Source organism: Mesoplodon bidens (genome assembly GCF_964165515.1).
Source record: "Mesoplodon bidens genome assembly, chromosome: 10".
Lineage (NCBI taxonomy): Eukaryota > Metazoa > Chordata > Mammalia > Artiodactyla > Ziphiidae > Mesoplodon > Mesoplodon bidens.
Genome location: NC_138172.1, coordinates 61,377,333 through 61,402,426, shown reverse-complemented (window position 1 = coordinate 61,402,426; position 25,094 = coordinate 61,377,333). Strand labels below are relative to the sequence as shown.

The 25,094-nt window shown below is 38.9% G+C and overlaps 3 protein-coding genes across 4 annotated transcripts in view; all 3 read left to right on the top strand.

The window, feature by feature from the left end:
• LOC308623372 (BEN domain-containing protein 6) overlaps positions 1–7,975 on the top strand; it is a 129,859-nt gene extending 121,884 nt beyond the window's left edge. For both annotated transcript variants that reach the window (XM_081245655.1, XM_081245654.1), the window contains exon 7: positions 7,177–7,975. The gene's annotated coding sequence lies outside the window, so the exon portion shown is untranslated. The remainder of the gene's footprint in view (positions 1–7,176) is intronic.
• Positions 7,976–14,691: 6,716 nt separating this feature from the next.
• On the top strand, positions 14,692–23,751 carry LOC308623368 (E3 SUMO-protein ligase KIAA1586). The gene is made up of 4 exons (XM_081245648.1): positions 14,692–14,817; positions 15,346–15,429; positions 19,271–19,351; positions 20,684–23,751. Exons 1-4 carry the CDS (start codon positions 14,797–14,799, stop codon positions 22,751–22,753), a joined length of 2,256 nt encoding a protein of 751 aa, XP_081101774.1. The 5' UTR covers positions 14,692–14,796; the 3' UTR covers positions 22,754–23,751.
• A 97-nt stretch (positions 23,752–23,848) lies between these two features.
• The window catches only part of LOC308623373 (BEN domain-containing protein 6), a 137,276-nt gene continuing 136,030 nt past the window's right edge, over positions 23,849–25,094 (top strand). The window contains exon 1 of the mRNA XM_081245657.1: positions 23,849–23,910. The gene's annotated coding sequence lies outside the window, so the exon portion shown is untranslated. The remainder of the gene's footprint in view (positions 23,911–25,094) is intronic.

Sequence of the window (25,094 nt, the reverse complement as noted above, 5' to 3'; positions counted from 1 at the left end):
GAAATTGAAGTTAAAAATATTTATATCAGTTTTGCTTGTACTGGCCAGTCGCAGTGTTATCAAATCACCTGGCGATAGCATTAATTAAAATTGGAAAAAGGGAGGTCTTCCCTGGTGGCGCAGTGGTTGAGAGTCCACCTGCCGGTGCAGGGGACAAGGGTTCGTGCCCCGGTCTGGGAAGATCCCACATGCTGCAGAGCGGATGGGCCCGTGAGCCATGGCCACTGAGCCTGCGCGTCCAGAGCCTGTGCTCTGCAACAGGAGAGGCCACAGCAGTGAGAGGCCCGCGTACTGCAAAAAAAAAAAAAGAGGGAGAAATCTTTTGTTATGAACACAATATGTTCTAGCGCCTCCTGCACCTGAGCTTGGTTGTCAAGATAGATCCTTGGAATATAAATGCATATATTTTGAGTCAGAAGTAGAGATTTACACTAGAATGGAAATTTTTTTTCAACCAGCAGATATCTTTCATTTGAAGTATAGCTCAATCTACATTATTTCAAAAGGACTGAGAAAATACACTGGGAGAGACAGGGTCACAGAAAACCTAATTCAGCCCTGCTTGGTGAATGAGTCAGATATAGCACCACCTGGTGGAATGCTGCTATACTTTTCTCTTCTTGCTCATTTAACTAATAGGAGTCTAAAGTGAACACATTTATTCAGGCAAACCATACCCTTCCGCCCCCTGCCCTCAAAAGTATTCTTTGGAAAAAAAACTGTCCTCCCATTACTATAAGCAAGGCAATAGGTACTGTGAAACCATGTAGATTTCTACAAATTCCAATACATCCAGGAAGCCCAGCAACCCCACCAGGGGCCCTGGTAGACTGTGCCCTCCACTCAGGACTGAGCTTGAAGTTGCCACTTGCTTGCATTTGAAAGGACAACCATTTCCCTGCTAAGATTCATTTCTGTGAAAGCAAGAGCTAAATCCCATCCTGCCTCCTTTGTGATCTATTTGTTCTCACTCCTGTGACTGCCCTCAACTTGCTAGCAGCTCACACTCTGCCTAGAGCTTGATGTTCCCAATCTTTCTGAACTTTCTCCATTTTTTTGTTTTCTTACGAGAGCTAAAGAAAATTTTATTTATGAGAATTACAGAATATTAGAAGATCACCTCTATAACATCCCACTAAGTGGTCTAACAGCCTTCTCCTGAAATGTCCAAAGCTGCCACAGTTTACATAATCTCTACCATAATATTACATATGCGTAACTTAAAGGTGATCTAATACAGCAGTGCTCAAACAAAGTGGGAGGGATTTTGTCCCCTGCCCCTGAAAGAGGGGGTTTGAAAACACAGATATTTTGGGTTGTCACAACTGGGCGATACTACTGGCATCTAGTGGACAGGAGCCTGGAATGCTGCTATGCATCCTACAATATATAGGACAGCCCCCACAACAAAATAATTACCCAGTTCAAATGTCATTTCTGCCAAAGTTGAGAAATCCTGATCTAAATGATTTCCTGGTCACCAAGATGGCAGGGTAGGAAGACCCTGAGGTCACCTCGTCCTATGGGGCACACCAAAACTACAACTGTTTACAGAGCAACCGTCTATGAGAACAACCTGAAGACTAGCAGAAAAGACCTTCTACAACTAAGGATATAATGAAGGAACCAGAACAAGAAGGGTAAGAGTGGCGGAGTTGTGGTACAGTCAAGACCCACATCCCCGGGTAGGTGACCCACAAAGAGGAGGATAATCACAATTGCAGAGGTTCTTCCCAAGGAGTGAGGGGTCCAAGACCCATTTCAAGCTTCCCAACCCTAGCGTCCTGCACCAGGAAGGTAAGCTCCCAGAACATCTAGCTCTGAAGGCAGGGCTTGCGTTCAGGAGAGCCAGAGGGCTGTAGGACTTAGAGACTCCGTTCTTGAAGGGCATGTACAGAATCGCGGATGCTCCGAGTCCGAGCTCAGAGGCAACAATCTGAAAGAAGCCTGGGTCAGACTCACTTGCTGACCTTGGACAGCCTCCAGGGTAGGCAGGAGGCAACTGGAACTCCCCTGGAGATATAGACACTGGCAGCAGCCACTTTTGGGAGCTCATTCTACCATGAGGATACTGGTACCGGTAAGCACCATTTTGGAGTCCTCCCTCTAGCCTATTAGCGCTGGGGCTTACCTGCCCACCAGCCAGTCACCCCTAGTCCTGGGACGCCCTCAGGCTGAACAGGGACTTGGCCCCACCCACTAGCAGGCCAGAACCAGCACTGGGAGCCCGAAGCCCCACAGCCAGCGTGCCAGGTCCCTGCACCACACACCAGTGGGCCGGCACAAGCCCCAGGACCCACTGGGCCTTGCAGCCAGCTGACCTGGGACACCCTGGGCCTGCAGCCAGAATTGCCAGGACCCTGCCTCACCCAAGAGTGGGCCAGCACCATCCCCAGGACTCCCCAGGCCATGCAGCCAGCTGTGCCAGGATGTGGCCCCACCAACCAACAGCTGGTAGCTTCTGTAGCAGGTAGGGATTGGCAGTCAACTGGACCAGAGGCCAGTCCTGTGTATCACGGCACCCACAGTAGTCAGCCCCAACACAACAGAGGGCCCACTCAGCCCACATGGGGGCATCCCTATAGCATATAGTTCTGGTGACCAGAGTGGAGTGTGCTGCTGGGCCCCACAGCAAGACTCCTACAAAGGGCCACTTCTCCAAGATCATCAAATGTAGCCAACCTACCATTAGGTTACATACCATACAAATAACAAAGAGAATTAGGCAAAATGAGGTGACAAAGGAAGAAACAAGATAAAACCCCCAAGGAAGAACTCAGTGAAGTGGAGATAAGCAATTTACCTGATAAAGAGTTCAAGGTAATCATCATAAAGATGCTCAACAAACTTGGGAGAAGAATGGATGAACAAAGTGAGAAGTTTAACAAAGACTTAGAAAATATAAAGAAGAGCCAAACAGAGCTGAAGAATAAAATAACTTAAATGAAAAATACACTAGAAGGAATCAACAGTAGATTAGATGATACAGGGAACAGATCAGCAAACTGAAAGACAGAGAGGTGGAAATCACCCAAGCTGAAGAGAAAAAAAAAAGGAATAAAAAGGCATGAGGACAGTTTAAAAGACTTCTTAGACAACAGTAAACATACTAACATTCACATTGTTGGGGTCCCAGAAGCAGAAGAGAGAGAGAAAGAGGGAGAGAACTTTTTTGAAGCAATAATAACTGAAAATTTCCCTAACCTAGGAAAGGAAACAGACTTCCATGTCCAGGTAGCATAGAAAGTCCCAAACAAGATGACCCCAAACAGGTCCACACCAGGACACATTATAACTGAAATGACAAAAGTTAAAGATGAGGAGAGAATCTTAAAAGCAGCTAGGGAAAACCAACTAGTTGTACACAAGGGAACTTCCATAACATTGTCAGCCAACTTTTCAGCAGAAACTTTGCAGGCCAAAAGGGAGTGGCATGATACAGTCAAAGTGATGAAAAGAGAAACCTGAATCAAGAATACTCCACTCAGCAAGGCTTTCACTGAGATTTGAAGGAGAGATAAAGAGTTTCCCAGACAAGCAAAATCTAAAAGAGTTTAGCGCCACTAAACTGCACTAACATTTACAAGAAATGTTAAAGGGACTTCTCTAAGTGGAAAAGTAAGACCACAACTAGAAATATAAAATTACAAAAGGAAAAAATCTCACTGGTAAGGGCAAACATACAGTAAAGGTAGTATATCCACCATTTACAAAGCTAGTAGGAAAGTTAAAGGACAAAATCATCTATATCCACAATAAGTAGTTAAGGGGTACACAAAACAAAAAGATGTAAATATGATGTCAGAAACATGACACATGCTGCGGAGGAAGTAAAAATGCAGGGTTGTTAGAATGTGTTTGAACTTCAGAGACTATAAACTTAAAATAATCACATGTATATATAAAATATATAAACCTCATGGTAACTAAAAGCAAAAATCTATAATAGATACACACACAAAGAAGAGAAAGGAATCCAAATGTAACTCTAAAGAGAGTGAGCAAATCACATGGGAAGAGAGGCAAAAGAAGAGCAAAGAAAAGAACAGAAAAAGAAAAAAAAGGAAGAATGAAGGAAACTACCAACAAAAAGGCAGCCTAATGAATGGGAGAAGAATATTTGTAAATGACATACTCAATAAGGAGTTAATATCCAAAATATACAGAGAACTCATACAATCAAACAGTAAAAAAGCACACAACAAATTAAAAACTGGGTAGAGCATGATACTATACATAAAGAATCCTAAAGATGCTACCAGAAAACTACTAGAGCTAATCAATGAATTTGGTAAAGTAGCCGGATACAAAATTAATGCACAGAAATCTCTTCCATTCCTATAAATTAATGATGAAAAATCTGAAAGAGAAATCAAGGAAACACTCCCATTTACCACTGCAACAAAAAGAATAAAATACCAAGGAATAAACCTACCTAAGGAGACAAAAGACCTATATGCAGAAAACTATAAGACACTGATGAAAGAAATTAAAGATGATACAAACAGATGGAAAGATATACCATGTTCTTGTATTGGAAGAATCAAAACTGTGAAAATGACCATACTACCCAAAGCAACCTACAGATTCAATGCAATCCCTATCAAACTACCAATGGCATTTTTCACAGAACTAGAGCAAAAAATTTCACAATTTGTATGGAAACACAAAAGACCCCGAACAGCCAAAGCAATCTTGAAAAAGAAAAACGGAGCTGGAGGAATCAGGCTCCTGGACTTCAGACTATACTGCAAAGCTACAGTAGTCAAGACAGTAATGGTACTGGCACAAAAACAGAAATATAGATCAACGGAACAGGATAGCAAGCCAAGAGATCAGCCCACGCACATATGGTCACCTTATTTTTGATAAAGGAGGCAAGAATATACAATGGAGAAAAGACAGCCTGTTCAATAAGTGGTGCTGGGAAAACTGGACAGTTACATGTAAAAAAATGAAATTAGAACACTCCCTAACACCATACACAAAAATAAACTCAAAATGGATTAAAGACCTAAATGTAAGGCCAGACACTATCAAACTCTTAGAGGAAAACATAGGCAGAACACTCTATGACATACATCACAGCAAGATCCTTTTTGACCCACCTCCTAGAGAAATGGAAATAAAAACCAAAACTAAATAAATGGGACCTAGTGAAACTTAAAAGCTTTTGCACAGCAAAGGAAACCATCAACAAGATGAAAAGACAACCCTCAGAATGGGAGAAAATATTTGCAAATGAAGCAACTGACAAAGGATTAATCTCTAAAATTTATGAGCAGCTCATGCAGCTCAATGTCAAAAAAACAAACAACCCAATCTAAAAATGGGCAGAAGACCTAAACAGACATTTCTCAAAAGAAGACATACAGATTGCCAACAAACAAATGAAAGAATGCTCAACATCACTAATCATTAGAGAAATGCAAATCAAAACTATGATGAGGTATCACCTCACACCAGTCAGAATGGCCATCATCAAAAAATCTACAAACAATAAATGCTGGAGAGGGTGTGGGGAAAAGGGAACCCTCTTCCACTGTTGGTGGGAATGTAAATTGATACAGCCACTATGGAGAACAGTATGGAGGTTCCTTAAAAAACTAAAAATAGAGCTACCATATGACCCAGCAATCTAGCTACTGGGCCTATACCCTGAGAAAACCATAATTCAAAAAGAGTCATGTACCACAATGTTCATTGCAGCTCTACTTACAATAGCCAGGACATGGAAGCAACCTGTGTCCACTGACAGATGAATGGATAAAGAAGATGTGGCGCATATATATAATGGAATATTACTCAGCCATGAAAAGAAACGAAATTGAGTTATTTGTAGTGAGGTGGATGGACCCAGAGTCTGTCATACAGAGTAAAGTAAGTCAGAAAGAGAAAAACAAATACCATATGCTAACACATATATATGGAATCTAAAAAAAAAATGTTCTGATGAACCTAGGGGCAGGACAGGAATAAAGATGCAGATGTAGAGAATGGACCTGAGAACACGGGAAGGGGAAGGGGAAGCTGGGATGAAGTGAGAGAGTGGCATGGACATATACACACTACCAAATGTAAAACAGGTAGCTAGTGGGAAGCAGCCGCATAGCACAGGGAGATCAGCTCGGTGTTTTGTGACCACCTAGAGGGGATGGCATAGGGAGGGTGGGAGGAAGATGCAAGAGGGAGGAGATATGGGGATATATGTATATGTATAGCTGATTCACTTTGTTATAAAGCAGAAACTAACACACCATTGTAAAGCAATTATACTCCAATAAAGATGTTAAAAAAAAATGGGTAGAGGACCTGAACATACATTTTTCCAAAGAAGACATACATATGGCCAACAGGCACATGAAAAGATGCTCAACATCACTGATCATCAGGGAAACGCAAATCAAAACCACAATGAGCAATCACCTCACACCTACCAGAATAGCTGTTATCAAAAAGACAACAAATAACAAATTGTGGAGAAAAGGGAACCATCGTACACTGTCAATAGGAATGTAAATTTGTGCAACCACTATGCAAAACATTAAGGAGAGTCCTCAAATAATTAAAAATAGGACTACCATACAATCCAGCAATTCAACTTCTGGATATTTTTCCAAAGAGAACAAAAACACTATTTGAAAGGATATATGCACCCCTTGTGTTAATTGCAGCATTATTTACAATAGCCAATACATGGAAGCAACCCAAGTGTCCATTGATAGATGAATGGATAAAGAAGATATATATATGACAGAAGCAAGGCAGATTTGGGAAATTTCCTGATACTTAAACAATAAATAAGTGTTACCAAAGAGTGACAAACAGAATTGTTGATAATATTTTAAGATGGGTATGTGGGGATCATTAAGTTTCCTTTGTGTGTTTGAGTTTTTTAAAAGTCTTGTGAGATAAAAATATATGTTAAATATTTTAGTTGTTAGCTATGCTGGAATTCTTCTGAATAGATCATAAAATAATTCCTAAGTCACCTCAATAATAACTGTTCTTATTAACAATTTTGTATTTTTAAGCAAAAATTTGTAGTTGACACAAAGATAAATAACTCATACTGTTATTATAACATATTATTATAACCTAAAAACTGTTAAAAATACTATAAGAACTCTAACATAAATTTGCTGTTTTTGTTTTTTTTTTACTTGCTTTTTATAGGTATTATAGTTACCTGAAATAAAAGCACCTTCAGTAGTAAATCTAACATTGGATTTTGCTGGAGACTCTGCAGCCTCCCGGGCAGTGAGCACAGGGACAGGTGCAGTGACAGGCTGGGAGAAACCTGTGACATTGCTGGGCCGCCCTGATGGAGCACAAGCTTGTGAAGAAGCTGCATGTAGATTTCACCCTCAGTACCAGTGACGCATCAAACCAGAGAATTTCTAGCAGGCCCATGAGCATGCAATATGGTTTCTTGGAAATATGCACTTTCCCGCCCCAAAGTGGTCCTTTGTACAGCTAACCTAACAGGACAATCAGAGCTCTTATCCTAGCAACAAAAACTTTAACCCCTAAGATTCATCATTGTCCTAATCAATCCCTGTATGTTTATTATTACCAATGACTCTCCATTTTAGCTTTTGGATCTTTAGTATAAGCACATGTTTGGAAAAGTATACAGTGAAATAATCAATGTTCACAAACATGACAGCAGCAAAATCAGCCTAAAATCTGATACTCATATCTAATGAAGTAATAGAGCTTTGGCAATAAGATTACAGGATTATTCTGTTACATAAAATTGTATAAGATAAGAATCTGAAAAAATGAGAACAGCAAGACCTTCTTATTTGCATATTAAACTATTCCACTGTGCTCCTGAAAAAGAAGTAAACCCAAGTTTTCGTGATTGTTAAAACAATGCATCAACTTTTTAAAAAATCTTTTTTCATGTTTGTTTGTTTACATGCTTCTAAGTTTTTATTGCCCAAAGTATATTAAATATGCATGTGTAATACAAAACATCAAACTGCTACATTGCTTAGTTTTAACTGATTTGTTTTCATAGTATCAGAAGAGAAAATAATTGAAAACAAAATCGTATGGGTTTAGTAATCATACACATATACACATACCATTTTGTAAATGAATAAAAGATAAAACATTCTTTATCAACAGGCTTCTTGTTTGATATCAGGTTGTCACACGTGACAACTGTACAACGTCAAGCCATGCTTTTTCAGTGCACAAGGCCATGTTCAAACTTGGAAAGGAGGGTGAATATGATGGTTGAAAAAGTCCAGTACTGTGGACCCAGGAACATTCCATAAATGTTGCTTGATAACAATGTGGTTCTACAAAATAAATATTCTTAAGGAAGTAACTTAGGTTAACATTTGCTACTTTTACTTAAATATAAATAAATCCCATTGAAAACAAAAAAAGCATTTGCTTTTTTCTTATTAATGTATAAAATCCAGGGAGAAAATCACCTTCTAGGCTGATGGCTTCTTTACATAATACAGGGGTGCCTGTATCTTTTCAAATTAGAATTTTGTCTGGGTATATGCCCAGGAGTGGAATTGCTGGATCCTATGGTAACTGTATTTTTAGTTTTTTAAGGAACCTCCATACTGTTCTCCATAGTGGCTGCACCCATTTACATCCCCACCAACAGTGTAGGAGGGTTCCCTTTTCTCCACACCGTCTCCAGCATTTATTATTTGTAGACTTTTTAAAAAGATTTTTAAAAACCTAAAAATATAAAAATAAAAAGCTTCATATGTTGAACGGTCATATATGCTTGTTAAATAAGAGCTGAGGTGAATTTTCTCTAATTCAGTATCTGCAACATCATTGTCTGCTCTCTGGGTTTCAATTTTGTGGTCACCTGATAGACCATCCACTGGAAGTATATGTCCATGTTCATTCTGTGGGCTCTGGTCACTGTGAGGTGGAGCCTGGCCAGGGCTAATCATCTTGGGGGTCAATAACAAATATCAGTGCTCCTGTTCCCTGGTCATAGTCAAATACAGGGTCAAAAAGTCAACGTGTCTCAGTAAGTCCCAAATTTGAAAATTAACAAAGCAGTTAAAACCTACAGCTAACATTATTCTTCATGATGGAAGACTGAATACTTTCCCTCTAAAGTCAGAAACAAGTCAAGAATGTTCATTCTCACCACATATAGTCAAGATTATTTTGGAGCTTCTAACTAGTTCAATAAACCAAGGAAAGAAATAAAAGGTATTCAGGGGACTTCCTTGGTGGTGCAGTGGATGACTCCACACTCCCAATGCAGGGGGCCTGGGTTTGATCCCCGGTCAGGGAACTAGATCCCACATGCTGCCACAACTAAGGAGCCCAGGAGCCGCAATTAAGGAGCTCATGAGCCACAACGAAGGAGCCTGCAAGCCACAACTAAGGAGACTGCCTGCCAGAACTAAGGCTTGGTGCAACCAAAAAAAGAGTCAGTGGAATGTGCAAAGTCTTTAAAAATAAATAAGTAAAAGGTGTTCAGATTGGAAAAGAAGCAGAAAAACTGTCTTTATTCATAGACAACAAGTTTATCTATGCAGATGATCTAAGGGAATCTCCAAAAAAGTATTAGAACTAAAAAGTAAAAAAAGTGTAAAAAAAAAAAGGAACTAAAAAATGAGTTCAGCAAAGTTGCAAGATACAAGATCAATTTACAGAAATCATTGTATTTCAGCTGTCGGGTCAGCAAGGTGGCAGAATAGGAGTTTTCTACCATCATCTTCACCCATGGATGAGACTATCTCTGTGGGAGCCCAGGGGTCCAGCAGAGAGGTTCCAGCACACCATTGAACAAAAAAATCCAAGAACAGATGGACTGAAGATGGTAAGAACAGTTTCACTTTACCCACATCACCACTCCCCCAAGGTGGCACAGCTTAGTACCAAGAGAAACCCCCTTGGCCCATAATTTCTCCCATGGGGGTAAGTGAGAGGTAGTGAATGAACTGGTCCACCCAAGCCATGCTGAATGCTGCCTAAGAGGCCCACTTCTTTCTTGCCTATCCAGAATCCCGAGGTATTTGAAATGGCTAGATAGGGGAGAGGCTGGGTGCAGGGAAGAGAGATGGGAATTACAGCAACCAGGACTCAGACTCAACAAAGGGCTGAGGATCCTACTGACGGACAGACTCCACCAGGAGGCCTGCCCACCAGCCCCTTGGGACACCTCACATGCAGACCCCCACAAATGGGACACCCCCACTGGTCTGTTCATAGATTGTAAGAATGATATTGTTAAAGTGTCCTTAAATGATCTACAGATTCAATTATAATCTCTATCAAAATCCCAATGGCATTTTCATGAAATAGAATAAACAATCCTAAAATTCCTATGGAACCGCAAAAGCCACTGAATAGCCAAAGAAATCTTGAGAAAGAAGAACAAAAGCTGAAGACATCACAATTCTTGATTTAAAGTTATATTACAAAGCTATAGTAATCAAAACAATATAGTACTGGCATAAAAACAGACACAAAGACCAACAGAACAGTATTGAAAGCCTAGAAATAAAACCACCCATATGTCAACAACTAATCTTTGACATGGGCATCAAGAACACACAATGGGGAAAGAATAGTCTCTTCAATATATGGTGCTGGGAAAACTGGATATTCACATGCAAAAAAATAAAATTGGACCCTTATCTTACTGTATACACAAAAATTAATTCAAACTAAATTAAAGACTTAAATGTAAATCCTGAAACTGAAAAACTAATAGAAGAAAATGTAGGGGAAAAGCTCATTGACATTGGTCTTGGCAATGATATTTTTGGATATGACACCAAAAGCACAGGCAACAAAAGCAAAAATCAACAAGTGAATCGCATCAAAGTAAAAAGTTTCTGCCACAGCAAAGGAAACTATCAACAAAACAAAAAGGCAACCTACAGAATGGAAGAAAATATTTGTAAACCATAAACCAAATCTCTTTAAAGCGAGATTAATATCCAAATATATAAGGAACTCATACACCTCAATAGCAAAAAACCAAATAATCTAAAAATGAGCAAAGGACCAGACCTTATTTTTCCAAAGAAGACATACAAATGGCCAACTGTTACATGAAAAGGTGATTAATGTCATTAATCATCAGGGAAATACAAAGCAAAACCACAGTGAGATATCACCTCACCCCTGTTAAGATGGCTATTATAAAAAAGACAGGAAATAATAGGGGCTGGCAAGTATGTGGAGAAAAGGGAACCCTTGTGCACTGTTGGTGGGAATGTAAATTGGTACAGTCACTATGGAAAATAGAATGGAGATTCCTCAAAAAATTAAAAATAGAACTACCATACGATCTAGCATATATCTTCTGGGTATATATGCGAAGGAAATAAAATCTGTATCTCAAAGAGATATATGCACTCCAGTGTTCATTGCACCATTATTATGATAACCAAGACATGGAAACAACCTAAATGTCTGTTGACATATGACTGGATAAAGACAATATGGTACACGTACACAGTGGAATACTCTTCCACCTTAGAAAAGAAGGAAATCCTACCATTTACAGCAATGTGGATGAACCTGGAGGACATTATGCTAACTGAAATAAGCCAAACACGTAAGGATAAATATTACATGATCTCATGTGTGGAATCTAAAAAAGATGAACTCATTGAAACATAGAGCAGAATGGTGGCTACCAAGGACTGTGGGGCTGGGGGAAATGAGGAGATGTTGGTCCAAGGGTACAAACTTCCAGTTATACGATGAGTAAGTTCTGGAGACCTAACAGATAGCATGGTGACTATAGTTAATAATGTATTGTATACTTGAAATTTGCAAAGAGAGTAGATCTTAAGTGTTCTCACCACACACACACACAAAATGGTAACTATGTGAGGTGACAGATATCTTAATTAGTTTGACTGTGGTAATCTTTTCACAATGCGTAATAATATCGAAACATCATGTGGCACACCTAAATGAGTACAATTTTTATTTGTCAATTATATTTCAATAAAGCTAGAGAAAAATCTGTTTTATTTCTGTAATAACAATGAACAATCAGAAATTGAAATTTGAGAAATCATACCAATTACAATACCATCAAAAAATATGAAATACTTAGCAATTAATCTGACAAGATATATAAGATAACAAGATACAAAATACAAGATACAAGATAACATCTGACAGTGAAAACTACAAAACGTTGCTGAGATAAGTTAAACATCTACAACAATTAGATAAACAAGAAGATAAAGCTGAAAGACTAACTATTTGATTTCAAGACTTATTGAAAAACTACAGTAATCAAGATGGTGTGGTACTGGGGTCAAGATAGATAAATTCATCAGTAGAATATAACTGAAAGTTCAGAAACAGACCCACATGAATATGGACAACTGGTATTTGACAAAGGTGCAAAGGCAATTCAAATGAAAACTATTCTTTTCAACAGCTCGTCCTGGAACAATGGTATATACATATGCATACCTCACACCATATACAAAAATGAATTCTAAATGGACCACAGACCTAAAATTAAAACCTAATTCTAAAAATTTCAGAAGAAAACAAAGAAGAATATTTGTAGTCTTGCTTAGATACACCACCAAAAAAAAAAAATTTGATAAATTAGACTTCATCAAATGTAAGAACTTCCCTTTGAAAGACAATTTTAAGAAAATGGAAAGAAAAGCCACAGACTAGGAGAAAATATTTGCAAATCACATATCTGTTAAGGACTTGTACCCAGAATAAATAAACAATTTTCAAAATTCGATAAGAAAATAAATAACTCATTTAAATAACAGACAGAAGGTCTTAACAGACACTACCAGTGAAGACATACCAATGGCAAAGGAACACATAAAAAGATGCTCAACATTATTACGTTATTAGTCATTAGGTTAATGCAAATTAAGATCACAATGCAGGGGACTTCCCTGGCGGCGCAGTGAATAAGACTCTGTGCTCCAAATGCAGGGGGCCTGGGTTCGATCCTTGGTCAGAGAACTAGATCCCACATGCATGCCACAACTAAGGAGCCCTGGAGCTGCAACTAAGGAGCCCACCTGCTGCAACTAAGACCTGCTGCCACCAAATAAATAAATACATATTTTAAAAAAATATCGCAATGCAATATCACTACATACCTATTAGAATATCTTAAATGGAAAAGACCATCCCCTCAACAATTACCGAAATGAAGGGCATGAGCACATTTGGGCTCTAGGCTGCTGTTTACCAAGAGCTTAACTGAAAAACTCCCAACGGCAACCTATCACAGTGCGTTTCTATTGAACTCTTACCAGCAGACGAGGAAAATCTTTTAAATGCAAACCTCTCCTAGACATTTATGGGATTTAGAAATGGTTAATTTACCTGTGGCTTTTGGGGAGATCATCATGGTCAGTCCCTCCTGTTCTCAACTTTCTTTTACAAGCCCCAAATTTAGTTGGAACAAGTGCACTTTGTGAAAATGCAAAAAATATAACAGTTGTATCTAATACCACCTATGAACATAATGTCATGTGCTCATTTAGACCGGCAAAAACGGACCTCCGACGAGAAATTAAATTAAATGTCTGCTGGGCTTAAATATCACACACAAAGTCAGCTTAAACATTAACAAGGGACAATATCTCTACCAAAGATATACGGCACAAAGTCAAAGTGACTTTGATAACTACTGCTTTCTTATTTGCTCAATGAGAAACTTTGTTCTCTAAAATCAGACTATGAGACACTTTGTTCTTTGAAAATGTATCAGTAAGAATGAAATGCCCCTCTCTTGGCTGGTCTCTTTGATATAGAGAACCAGCCTCACATCTCACACCTGGAACAGGGGTTTCTGGATACATCATTTAGTATCTATCTTAATTTGTAGTTCCCAAGTTACCAAGACCTTTGCAGTCCAGACCTAATGTTGAACTCTTTACACGCGGCCCTATAATTGCTTTTGACCCTATCAGAACAGTTTCACTGACATTTCACCTACCTAAACCCTTCCTTAAAATCTCATAACTCCATTCCTTTGTCTCCTGAGGTTATTCCGCTGTATGGCCTCGCTCACTGCAGGCCAGGGTCAGAATCATAAAGGTGATTCTGTGGGAATACAGGTTCGTCGGACAACAGGTGATCTTAGGCTGATGGGGAAAGGAGGAAAAGCTTTACATGTCCTCAGATAATACCTGTTTTCACACATTTTATCTATTCACAATTGTTTGCGTGTTTTTTTGTTTTTGTTTTTGTTTTTTTTGGTACGCGGGCCTCTCACTGTTGTGGCCTCTCCCATTGCGGAGCACAGGCTCCGGACGCGCAGGCTCAGCAGCCATGGCTCACGGGCCCAGCCGCTCCGTGGCATGTGGGATCTTCCCGGACCGGGGCACGAACCCGTGTCCCCTGCATCGGCAGGCGGACTCTCCACCACTGCGCCACCAGGGAAGCCCCTGTTTGCGTGTTTTTTAAAGAAAACGGTTAGTCACTATTTCACTAGAAAGCATTTTAACACCATTGATCTAGTATCTAAACCACAATTTTGTTCTAAAACAGAAAACAGAGAGAGAAGTTGGGTGAGAAAGGTCACCTACTGATTCCACTTGAGCAGCAGAAGCTTCTCGAGGAGCGCATGCGCAGTAGCTCAGTCTTCCCGCGCCCCTCCGCGCGCGGAGCGATCTCGGCGCGGCCGGAACTACAGTTCCCAGCAGCCCGCGCGGCGGGCGAGTGTGTCCGGGACTCTAAGAGTGAAGCCAGGCCGTACGGGCCTACTGGGCTGCTGCTCACGGGAAGCGGTTTGCAGCCCTTTCTGCCGCCAGTGGCGGCGGCGGCGGCGGCGGGGAGATGGAAGACCCAGGGTCGGAGGTGAGTAGCGGGCTGGGCCCGGCCTTGTGCAGAGCCCGGGGGGTGCTGGGCCGGACTTGGGGTCCGGGGGGCTTAGGGGGCCTGGGGCCTAGGAGGCCTGGGGGGCCTAGGAGGCCTGGGGGTCTGGGGGCCTGGGCCTGGGGGGTTTGGGATCTGGGGCCTGGCGGACTAGGGGCCTGGGGGTCTGGAGGCCTAGAGTTTGGGGCCTAGCGTCTGGGGCCTGGGAACCTAGTGGGCCTGGGGGAGAGGGCCCCGCAGCAACAAGGGCCGCCCGGCTCGGGGACCAATGCTCGGCGCGGGCGCGGCGTGGGTTCCGAGGCCGACTGCCTCTTGGGGGAGCGTGCTCCCTGCTCCTGGGAGAAGGGGTGCGGAGGGGCCCCTGCGGTCCACGGGCGCGAGCTCGGGCTCGCGGAGGCTGGGGCTCCGTTAGGTCTCCGCGAGAGCTTTCCTTCTTCGTTCCCTTCGGAAAAATCTCCTTCTGTAAGTGCGGGGTTGTCTAGATAACCGTGTTTTGGCTTATTTTTATAGATAATAGAATGTGTCCCTCCAGCTGGGCCTGAGGCGTCCGAGTCAACACCCGAGGAAGATGAAGATGACATTCAGTTCGTTAGGGTAAGTAGTGGCGATATTCGGGTTTTTCCGAGTCAGAGACTATGCGTGATAAGCCGTGATGTGAGTACCCCTCACCTGTTCGTTCATCATGCAGCAAACGTGTGTGAATGTCTGATAGGGACTGTACACTGTGGAGCAGGGCATAGGAGTAGGGAATTTGCCCGAAGAGGTGTCTGAGCAGCCCCACTAGGCATCACAAAGCCTGTGGCCTGCGGTGCGTGTTGTACCCTGAATCTCGCCTCTTCCCCTGCACTTAGAGCCGTTCATGTACGCAGGGTTGTGGTCTCCTAAGACTGTTTTGAAATGAGACAAGAGTAACTTCTAAAAGATAGCACACAGGTTAGGGAGAAGGGGCGGCTAGTGATGAGGAATGAGGTAGAAAACCAGAAGGGCTGCAGGAACTCACCTTCTGAGCCTGTGTGTCTCCATAACGTGAAGGTGGGTGGCTTGAAGACTTCACTAAGCTCCGAGCTCATCCTGTTACAGCACAGTCCAGCAGGCGAGGTTCACAGTGAAGGGCCCGTATCACCAGGAGCATCCTGTATCTTTCTGTTTTTATTCCCTTCGGACAGTAGTTTTCAAGCATGAGTAAGTAGAAGTGTGTGGATTCCTGGACCTCACTCCAGACCTATGGAATCAGAAATGGGAGGTGGGGCCCAGGAATCTTCATGTTGGTGCAAATGCAGGGGTGAATGAAGCTGTGAACACACTTTGTAAAACATTGGTTGCAAAAACTGAAGGGGGTGCTATGATACACTTGAGGATAATTTCCACCCCACACTGTTAAAGTTTTATAAAGGCTCTGCTTAAAGTAGTATCTTAGTTAGCTAGAGAATATTTCTACTGTGAACGACTCTTTTTGAATATTGTAGTTAGTTGAGGTTTGCTGTTAAAGGTGTATAATCTTTTTTAAAGGTTTGCCTGTTTAATGTTTGTGTGTTTCTTAGTTGCTGTAGGTTTAAGGCAACCATGTAATTGACTTGTTTTTATTTTTATATTAATTTTTTTCAGTTTTTTTTGACATCTTTATTGGAGTATAATTGCTTTACAATGGTGTGTTAGTTTCTGCTTTATTACAAAGTGAATCAGCTATACATACACATGTATCCCCATATCTCCTCCCTCTTGCAAATGACTTGTTTTTAAATGAAACAAAATTCCCTCCCTAAAGGTTGTGGTAACATTGTTTTTATGTTCTAGTAGGGTTATATAGAAATTCTTTAAAAGATCAAGATCATTTCCTTGACATTCTTCCCCACAATAGTGCATGTGGTACTTTTTTCTTGACACTTGGAACTTTTATAAATTTGGGGATACCAAGAAGGATTGTATGCTCACTTTGCCTCCCAATGTGGTGAGGAGTAAGCGATGTAGCTGTGGAAATTGAAGAGCCATGATGTCTGTTTTTGTACTGAAAAACATTTGGAAAGAGGATTGCAGGTGTCATTAGGAAAAATAATTTAGGTTCTTCCTGACCGTGGTATAAAGACAATGAATAGGATATGATGACCTTGATGGTGTTTTGTGCAGCTCTAGCTAGGCGTGACACAAGTGTTTATGATTTGTGTGCCTTATTTTGAGAAACACAGTAGGATTCTACAAAATTAAGGTTGGAGAAATAAATAGGTGTAATTTTGTGTCATACTCTCAGGATTAAATGCATAATCATGTTGTAAATTCTGACTGAGTTAATAGTAATATATCAGCTTGTGTTCAGGTGAGGTTTAGAAATCTTAATTTAAATTTTATTTTAAATATAGAGATTTTTTTTGTATCTTCGCATCCAGAGTAGTGTACATCCAGCTTGATAGAACCTCTTAGAAATAGCCTTGTTTACAATTAGAGGATTGAAGATTTGACAGCTCAATAAGAAATGAATTATATGCACTGAGTGGAATCGCAGTACGAGAAGAATCTAGTAAAAATATTCCTGTTGCATTTAAATGGTGCCACATAAAAAGGATCATTTAATTCTACTTTAAACTACATTCAGATCAGAATTTACTTTCCTCTCACCCCATCCTATGCTGGGTTCCATCAGGATGTGTTTATTACTATGTTTTTATAGTATCATCCAAAGAAGATGAAATGCTACTGGGTACAATGCTCTGCTTGAGGGTTCTCAGATACAAAACAATTTTTGTGTTCTTTTTATATTTTTTATCAAGAAGTATGTTACTGGGCTTCCCTGGTGGCGCAGTGGTTGGGCTTCCGCCTGCCGATGCAGGGGAGACGGGTTCGTGCCCCGGTCTGGGAGGATCCCACGTGCCGCGGAGTGGCTGGGCCCGTGAGCCATGGCCACTGAGCCTGCGTGTCCGGAGCCTGTGCTCCGCGGTGGGGGAGGCCACAACAGTGAGAGGCCCGCATACCGGCGGGGGGAAAAAAAAAAAAAGAAGTATGTTACTACTTGACGTATTCTGGTTTGGATTTCTTAGTTTTTTTGTATAAATCTTATTTTCCAGCCTCAGTCTGCATTGTGGCACAGCATCCTCTTTGTATGCTGCCATATACATAAGCCCCAAACTAAACACAATATGCTAAAAAAAAGGAATGATGAAAATTGGGGAGTACAGAAAGAGCTCTTATCTTTGGTGTAAATTTTCCTGAAGTGCAGTGTACATACAGAAGAGGGCACTTGCTCATTATTATCCTTGCCCTCACTCTACTTTAGTATTAAATTACCATTTGTCTGCATTGGTTTTCTTCCTTTTTTTTTTTTTTTTTTTTTTTTTATTTTGTGGTACGCGGACCTCTCACTGTTGTGGCCTCTCCCGTTGCGGAGCACAGGCTCCGGACGCGTAGGCTCAGTGGCCATGGCTCACGGACCCAGCCGCTCCGCGGCATGTGGGATCTTCCTGGACCAGGGCACGAACCCACGTCCCCTGCATCGGCAGGTGGACTCTCAACCACTGCGCCACCAGGGAAGCCCTGGTTTTCTTCTTAACTGATCATCCCACATTTCATACTCTCCTAATTTTCTTCTTTTTTTTTTTTTAAATAATTAGCAGTTCAAGTTTATTTTTTATTTTTTAAAATATTTATTTATTTGGCTGTGCTGGCTCTTAGTTGCGGCATGCGGGATCTTCTTTGCAACATGTGGGATCTTCGTTGTGGCCTGCAGGATCTTTTTTTAGTTGTGGCACACAGGATCTTTAGTTGAGGCACATGGGATCTTTAGTTATGGCATGTGGGATCTAGTTCCCTGACCAGGGATTGAACCTGGGCCCCCTGCATTGGGAGCATGGAGTCTTAGGGAAGTCCTGTCTCCTAATCTTCTTGAAGCACAGCTTTAATGTGGTTCCCGTCTCAACACTACTAGTTGATTCCTTTGCCTGTAAAATAAAATCTGGGTTTTCAACTGGGGTATTTAAGGCCTGGTGTATGTTGAAGGTAGTATGTATGTAAAGAAAAGATTGAAGAGATTTGATATTTGGTTGCATAAGGATATGGAGGATGAAGCAGAGATATCAAAGAACTCCATGCTTTTGAGCTTAGATGTGTAAAAGATTATTGATAACCATCCCAGTTAAAAAATACTGTACCATGATATCTGTGTCTTTTTAACATTATCCCTGGTCTACTTCCCGTTTCTAAAGGAGTACATGGCTTTTTTCCTCTATATAGATTTAGGCTCTTTTTGGGTTTTGTCATCATTGCATATTGGTGTTCTCTGAATCTTTACCTCTGCTGGTTCTGTTTCTGATTATTTTGCACCACTGGTCAGGCCACCTCTTCACAGGAATTCTTGCTAATTCCAACCAAAAAACCCCTAGTGATTGTAAAGGCACATTTGGTTTGAATGATTGTTAATGACTTGTAAATTTGCTGACTTCCTTTTTAGGAGGGACCATCAAGACCTGTTCTTGAATACATTGATCTGGTCTGTGGTGATGATAAAGAGCGTAGTACCTATCATAGTGATGTAAGTATATTATATTTGTGTTCCTTCAGTTGTGTCATTAAGTGCAGTATGTGCTGGAGGTGGCTTGAACTGGCTTGCAAGAATTGTTTGTTAAATTTGAGCTGATTGTTAAACATAGGCATTATTAAAAATTCAAGTATAACTCAGCCATAAGAAAGAATGAAATAATCCATTTGCAGCAACATGGATAGACCTAGAGATTATCATACTAAGTGAAGTAAGTCAGAAGGAGAAAGACAAACACCATATGATACTACTTATATATGGAATCTAAAGTATGATACAAATTAACTTATTTACAAAACAGAAACAGACTCACAGACATAGAAAACAAATTTATGGTTACCGAAGGGGAAAGATAGGGGAGGGATAAATTAGGAGTTAGGAATTTGCAGATACAAACTACTGTATATAAAGTGGATAGACAACAGGGTCCTACTGTATTTTGTAATAACCTATAATGGAAAAGAAAGTGAAAAAAGAATATATATAACTGAATCACTTTGCTGTACTCCAGAAACTAACATAACGTTGTAAATCAACTAACTATACATCAGTTTAAAAATTTAAGTATATAAAAATTTAAAAGTAAATAGATTATCATGTTTAAGGTAATAGATGCTCAAAACTCTTCATACCCTAATGTCTACACACTTGAGGTTATTTACATCTGTTGTACTGTGTGGTAGAAATATGGTATAACAATGTGCTCCTGAAGGAAGATGGAAGTGTTTACAGCGAGGTAATTGGCAAACTATTGTACAGAGCAGGTCGTGATTTATTATTTGTTCATTGTCTAAACTGAAGGAAGTGATGGATGAAATGTTAACATAGATTAAGCCTAAAAACATAGGTCTCTATCTACTAGACTCTATGCTATACAAAAAATTGAGGAAATCTTGCAGTATTTGAAAACTCTTCATTGATTCAACAAAGATGTTGATGTTATCATTGATGAATGAGTGGAGTTCTGATATACATCTTTTTTTACATTCTTAATAATGTAAATGAAAGTATCAACCACTCTTCACACTAGAACCATACTTGTAAATCATATGAGCAACTTTTCTGTTGAATTGGGTGATCATCAAAAGTTCAGTCAGATTTTGTGACATTATTATTGGCTATAGAATTCAAAAAACTGATAGTGCATTTTTCAAGAAATAGCAAGTCATATTGAAGTTATAGGTATAAACTGAAAATCAAGGTAAGTATTCTAGTTTAAAAAATTTATTTCTAAAATTATATAAAGAAATCATTAACAGAAGTTTTTACATTAACTCTAAAAGTGTTATCATGACTTTTACTTACATATGTAAAATTATTTTTCAGATTTTGTTCCCTAAAATTCCAAAACGACAGGGTGATTTTTTGCATTTTTTAAATGCGAAGAAAGTGAAAATAGGCACAGAAAGTAATAATAGGAACAAAAACTATTGTGGATTGTCTAAGTCTAAGGAATCAAATTTCAAATCTGTTGAACAACCAATCATTGAAGAAAAGCCATCATGTTCACCAAAGGAAGAAATGGATAATCTTGTGCTTCCAGATTGTTGGAATGAAAAACAAGCATTTATGTTTATAGAACAGTACAAATGGCTTGAAATAAAAGAAGGTAAATTAGGATGTAAGGATTGCTCAACAGTTCGGCGTTTGGGGTTGAAAGCAGAAAAGCATGTCCATGTGTCCAAGGAGTGGATTGCATATTTAGTAACCCCTAATGGCAGTAATAAAACTACTAGACAAGTTTCTCTGCGAAAAAAAATTAGGGAACATGATGTTTCTAAAGCCCATGGTAAAATTCAGGATTTGTTAAAGGAATCAGTTAATGACTCAGTTTCTAATTTAGTGCATAAACAAAGTAATAAAAATATTGATGCTACTGTGAAAGTTTTCAATACTGTTTATAGTTTAATAAAACATAATAGACCTTTATCTGATATTGAAGGGGCAATAGAATTACAAGAGAAAAATGGAGAGGTCAGTTGTTTAAATACACGATACAGTGCAACAAGACTAGCAGAGCATATTGCAAAAAAAATGAAGATGACAATATTTAAGAATATTATAGAAGAAAATGCCAAAATCTGTGTTGTAGTTGATGAGGCATCCACAGTTTCAAAGAAAAGGACCTTCGTGATTTATCTCCAGTGCACAGTTCAGTCGGTTCTTGCACCCATTATGTTATTTGTTGCTTTAAAAGAACTGGTGTCAACCACAGCAGAGTGTATTTTCAATACATTATTGAGTACTTTAAATGATTGTGGTGTCACTAATGAATATTTGAAAGCAAATTTAATTGCATTTTGTTCTGATGGTGCTAATACAGTGCTGGGAAGAAAGTCTGGAGTAGCTACAAAGTTGTTAGAAAATTTTCCTGAAATCATTATTTGGAACTGTTTAAACCATCGATTGCACTTGTCCCTTGATGATTCAATATCTGAAATAAAACAGGTGAATCATTTAAAAATATTTCTCGATAAAATTTATTCTACTTATCATCAATCTAATAAAAATCAAAACAAGCTTTTAGAAAATGTAGCTAAAGATCTTGAAATTGAAATTGTTAAAATTGGCCGGATACTGGGACCAAAATGGGCAGCATGTAGTTTTCAAGCTGCTACTGCTGTATGGCGTGCATATCCTGTATTATATATGCATTTTTCTCATTCTCATTCTGGTTTGGCCAAGAGATTAGCTAACATTAATTTCTTGCAAGACCTTGCTTTAATGATTGACATTCTTGAAGAATTTTCACTACTTTCAACTGCGTTACAGTCAAGCTCAACTAACATTCAGAAAGCACAAAAATTGATCAAACACACCCTAAAAGCCTTGGAAAATTTAAAAATTGGTGCTGGAAAGCATGAATCTCAAATTGAAGGTTTGATTAAGTCAGATAAGTTTAAAGATATTCCATTTAATAAAAATAATAAATTTAATGCCCTTCCTAGGAACATGTTACTAGAAAATCTAATTCAACACATGAACTTACGTCTTTTATCTGACAGGAACCATGATGAAAGTATTTTTAATTATTTTGATTTGCTAGAACCTTTTACATGGCCTTATGAAGAAATAACTTCACCATGGATAACTGGTGAAAAAAAATTATTTCATTTGTGTGAAATTTTAAAATTCGAAATTGATTTGAATGATTTTCGGGAATTTGTAAATAATAATGTAAAGTCAAACAATGTTTCAATTCCTACAACCGTACACAAAGCTAAAAAGATAGTTAGCACCATTGCCGTCAATAGTGCTGAAGCTGAAAGAGGTTTCAATTTAATGAACATAATTTGTACAAGGGTGAGAAATAGTTTAACAGTAGGTCATATATCAGATTTAATGACTATAAGTTTGTTGGGAAAAGAGCTGATTGGGATGCAACTCCCTTTGTAAAATCCTGGTCAAATTGCAATCACAGGTTAGCTACATATACAAGAGTTCGGCAAAAGTCAACAAAAGCCTGTGAGAATCAGTTGGCTATATGGACCGTACAGTAAAGAGTATTGTGTGGGAATTCCCTGGTTAGGTCTTGGTACTTTCACTGCCGTGGCCTGGGTTCAATCCCTGGTCAAGGAACTAAGCTCCTGCAAGCCGCATGGCGTGGACAAAGAGAAAAAAGTATGTATATGATTTTATCATTTGTAAATTGTATGCTGCACATCTTTTATATACATACATTTTTATTTCAAAAGCCAGTTGTTAAACTTTATTCAGCACGTTGCTGTTTAAAAGGCATTCTCCAAAGAGATAAAGTTGATTGTTTTTAGGAGCAATGGGTTTTTAGAGGTTGGTCCATGTCTGCTAGAGTGGGCCAAATACATATTTCAGGGGATCCTATACAGAACATCCAACAATTCCATTTTTGCTTTGTTTTATTTTTTTGTGAGGATATGAAAGAGTAATATAACCCAGATAACTTCTAAGCCCTGGAAGTTATATCAAATAAAAGAGAAATGGAATAAAAACTACAAGCCTTGTGACTTTTGTCTTTCTCATTTCTATATCTGCACTATCTAATATGGTAACCACTAGCAACATGTGGCTATTAAGCATTTGAAATGAGTTCAGTAGGACTAAGAAAGTAGATTTTAAAATTAATTTTAATTAAACATAAAAACTAAAGCAGTGTGAAATATTTTTGTTGAACTCAACTTATTTGTTTTTTTCAAAATACATTTAACTTTGTTATCTTGCTTAAGGTGTGATTGTTGGAATGTGCTTGTCAGACTCCATGTGCTATGTCTGGTATTACATATAAACATCACTGATTGAGTTGGTGTTGGATTCAGTGTAAATTATTTTTTCCTATGAATCAATGTAACGTAGTGTATTTATCTGAATATTTTACGCTGACAACAGGAATTACAGTGATTACTTCTGTAAATCATAATTGGTAATTGATATACTTGTTTTACTTATTATTTTTCTAGTTTAGACATGAATATGAACGAACTTTAAATTTAAAAATGAAGGCATACTGAAAAAGCAACAAGTAGAACTGCAGAAGCTAGTCCTACAACTGGGACAGTAAACAGAAAGACTGGAAGAAGGTATGTTGCAGATTTCACAGTGAATGACGATTGCAGTTTGTTGTGGCAGAGAAAAACAAGCTATAATTTAACAAAAAATAAGACAGTAAAGTAACAATATTGAGACAGTTCCAGCAAATGCATAATGAATGAGTGAATGAAGTTACCTTTCAAAAGTCAAAAAAGAATTGAAATTTAGTCGCCTGAAATCACAATGAAATGTCCAACAGAATTTTTTTGAACAATTTTTAAAAGGATTGAGTTTGTTAAGTTTGGCCAGATATAAAACAGCTTGGATTCTTGCATGAAAAAGAACTAGTTTTAGATAGATGGATAGTAAAGTTCATTATTTTAGTTATAGAAATTGTTAGAAATTTATGAGTTAAAGCCTAAAAATGTCTTATAAAAAAGTACAGAGTCTTCAGTAGTCACCAAATGTTGCCTGTAGAATACAGGAATTTTTAACAATATTAAAGATTAATGGATTCAAAATCTGAAAAATTACAGGTACTTTTCTTTAGCTTTAGATGAGTTATGTAATAGCAAATGTGCTGTCCAAGTAATACTTGGAGTGCATTTTGTCTCATAGGACTTAAAAATTTACAAAGAAATAATTTCAATTCATGGCCTATATAGCTATATTTTAATCTTTAAATTATCAAGAGTTTCATCTAGATGAGAAAAAATTACTTCTTGTCACAATAAATGGCATTCCAGCTAGGTTAGGTCAAAAGTCAGATTTCATTGGACTTTTTAAATGAGCTTGGTGTTTCCCCTATTTCTTCATTCCACTGTATGATACAGTTTGAGAGTACCTGTGCTCAGTTTTCCGAAATGGTCTCTATGATAGTGTCATGGGTACAGTTGTTAGGTGTTAAGTGCTATGAGTCAACATCAGCTTCCAGGATTGCTGAACGAATTAAAAGACAATGAATTTAGTGATTTGTGTACTCTGCCACTTGGTTGAATTGTGGAAAAGTTTTACAAAACTTACTGTACTGTTAACACCAGTTCAAGATGTTCTTGCAACAACAGAAATGCTAGTCAAATATTTAATTAATAATCAAAGAGAAAATTGGGCCATTTGTTTTCTGCTCAGTATTACACAGAATATGAATGATCTAAATTTGAAGCTCCAAGTAAGGGAAAAAGCCTACTTGTGCTACCTAGACAAATACTAGAATTTATTTATTTATTAAAGAAAA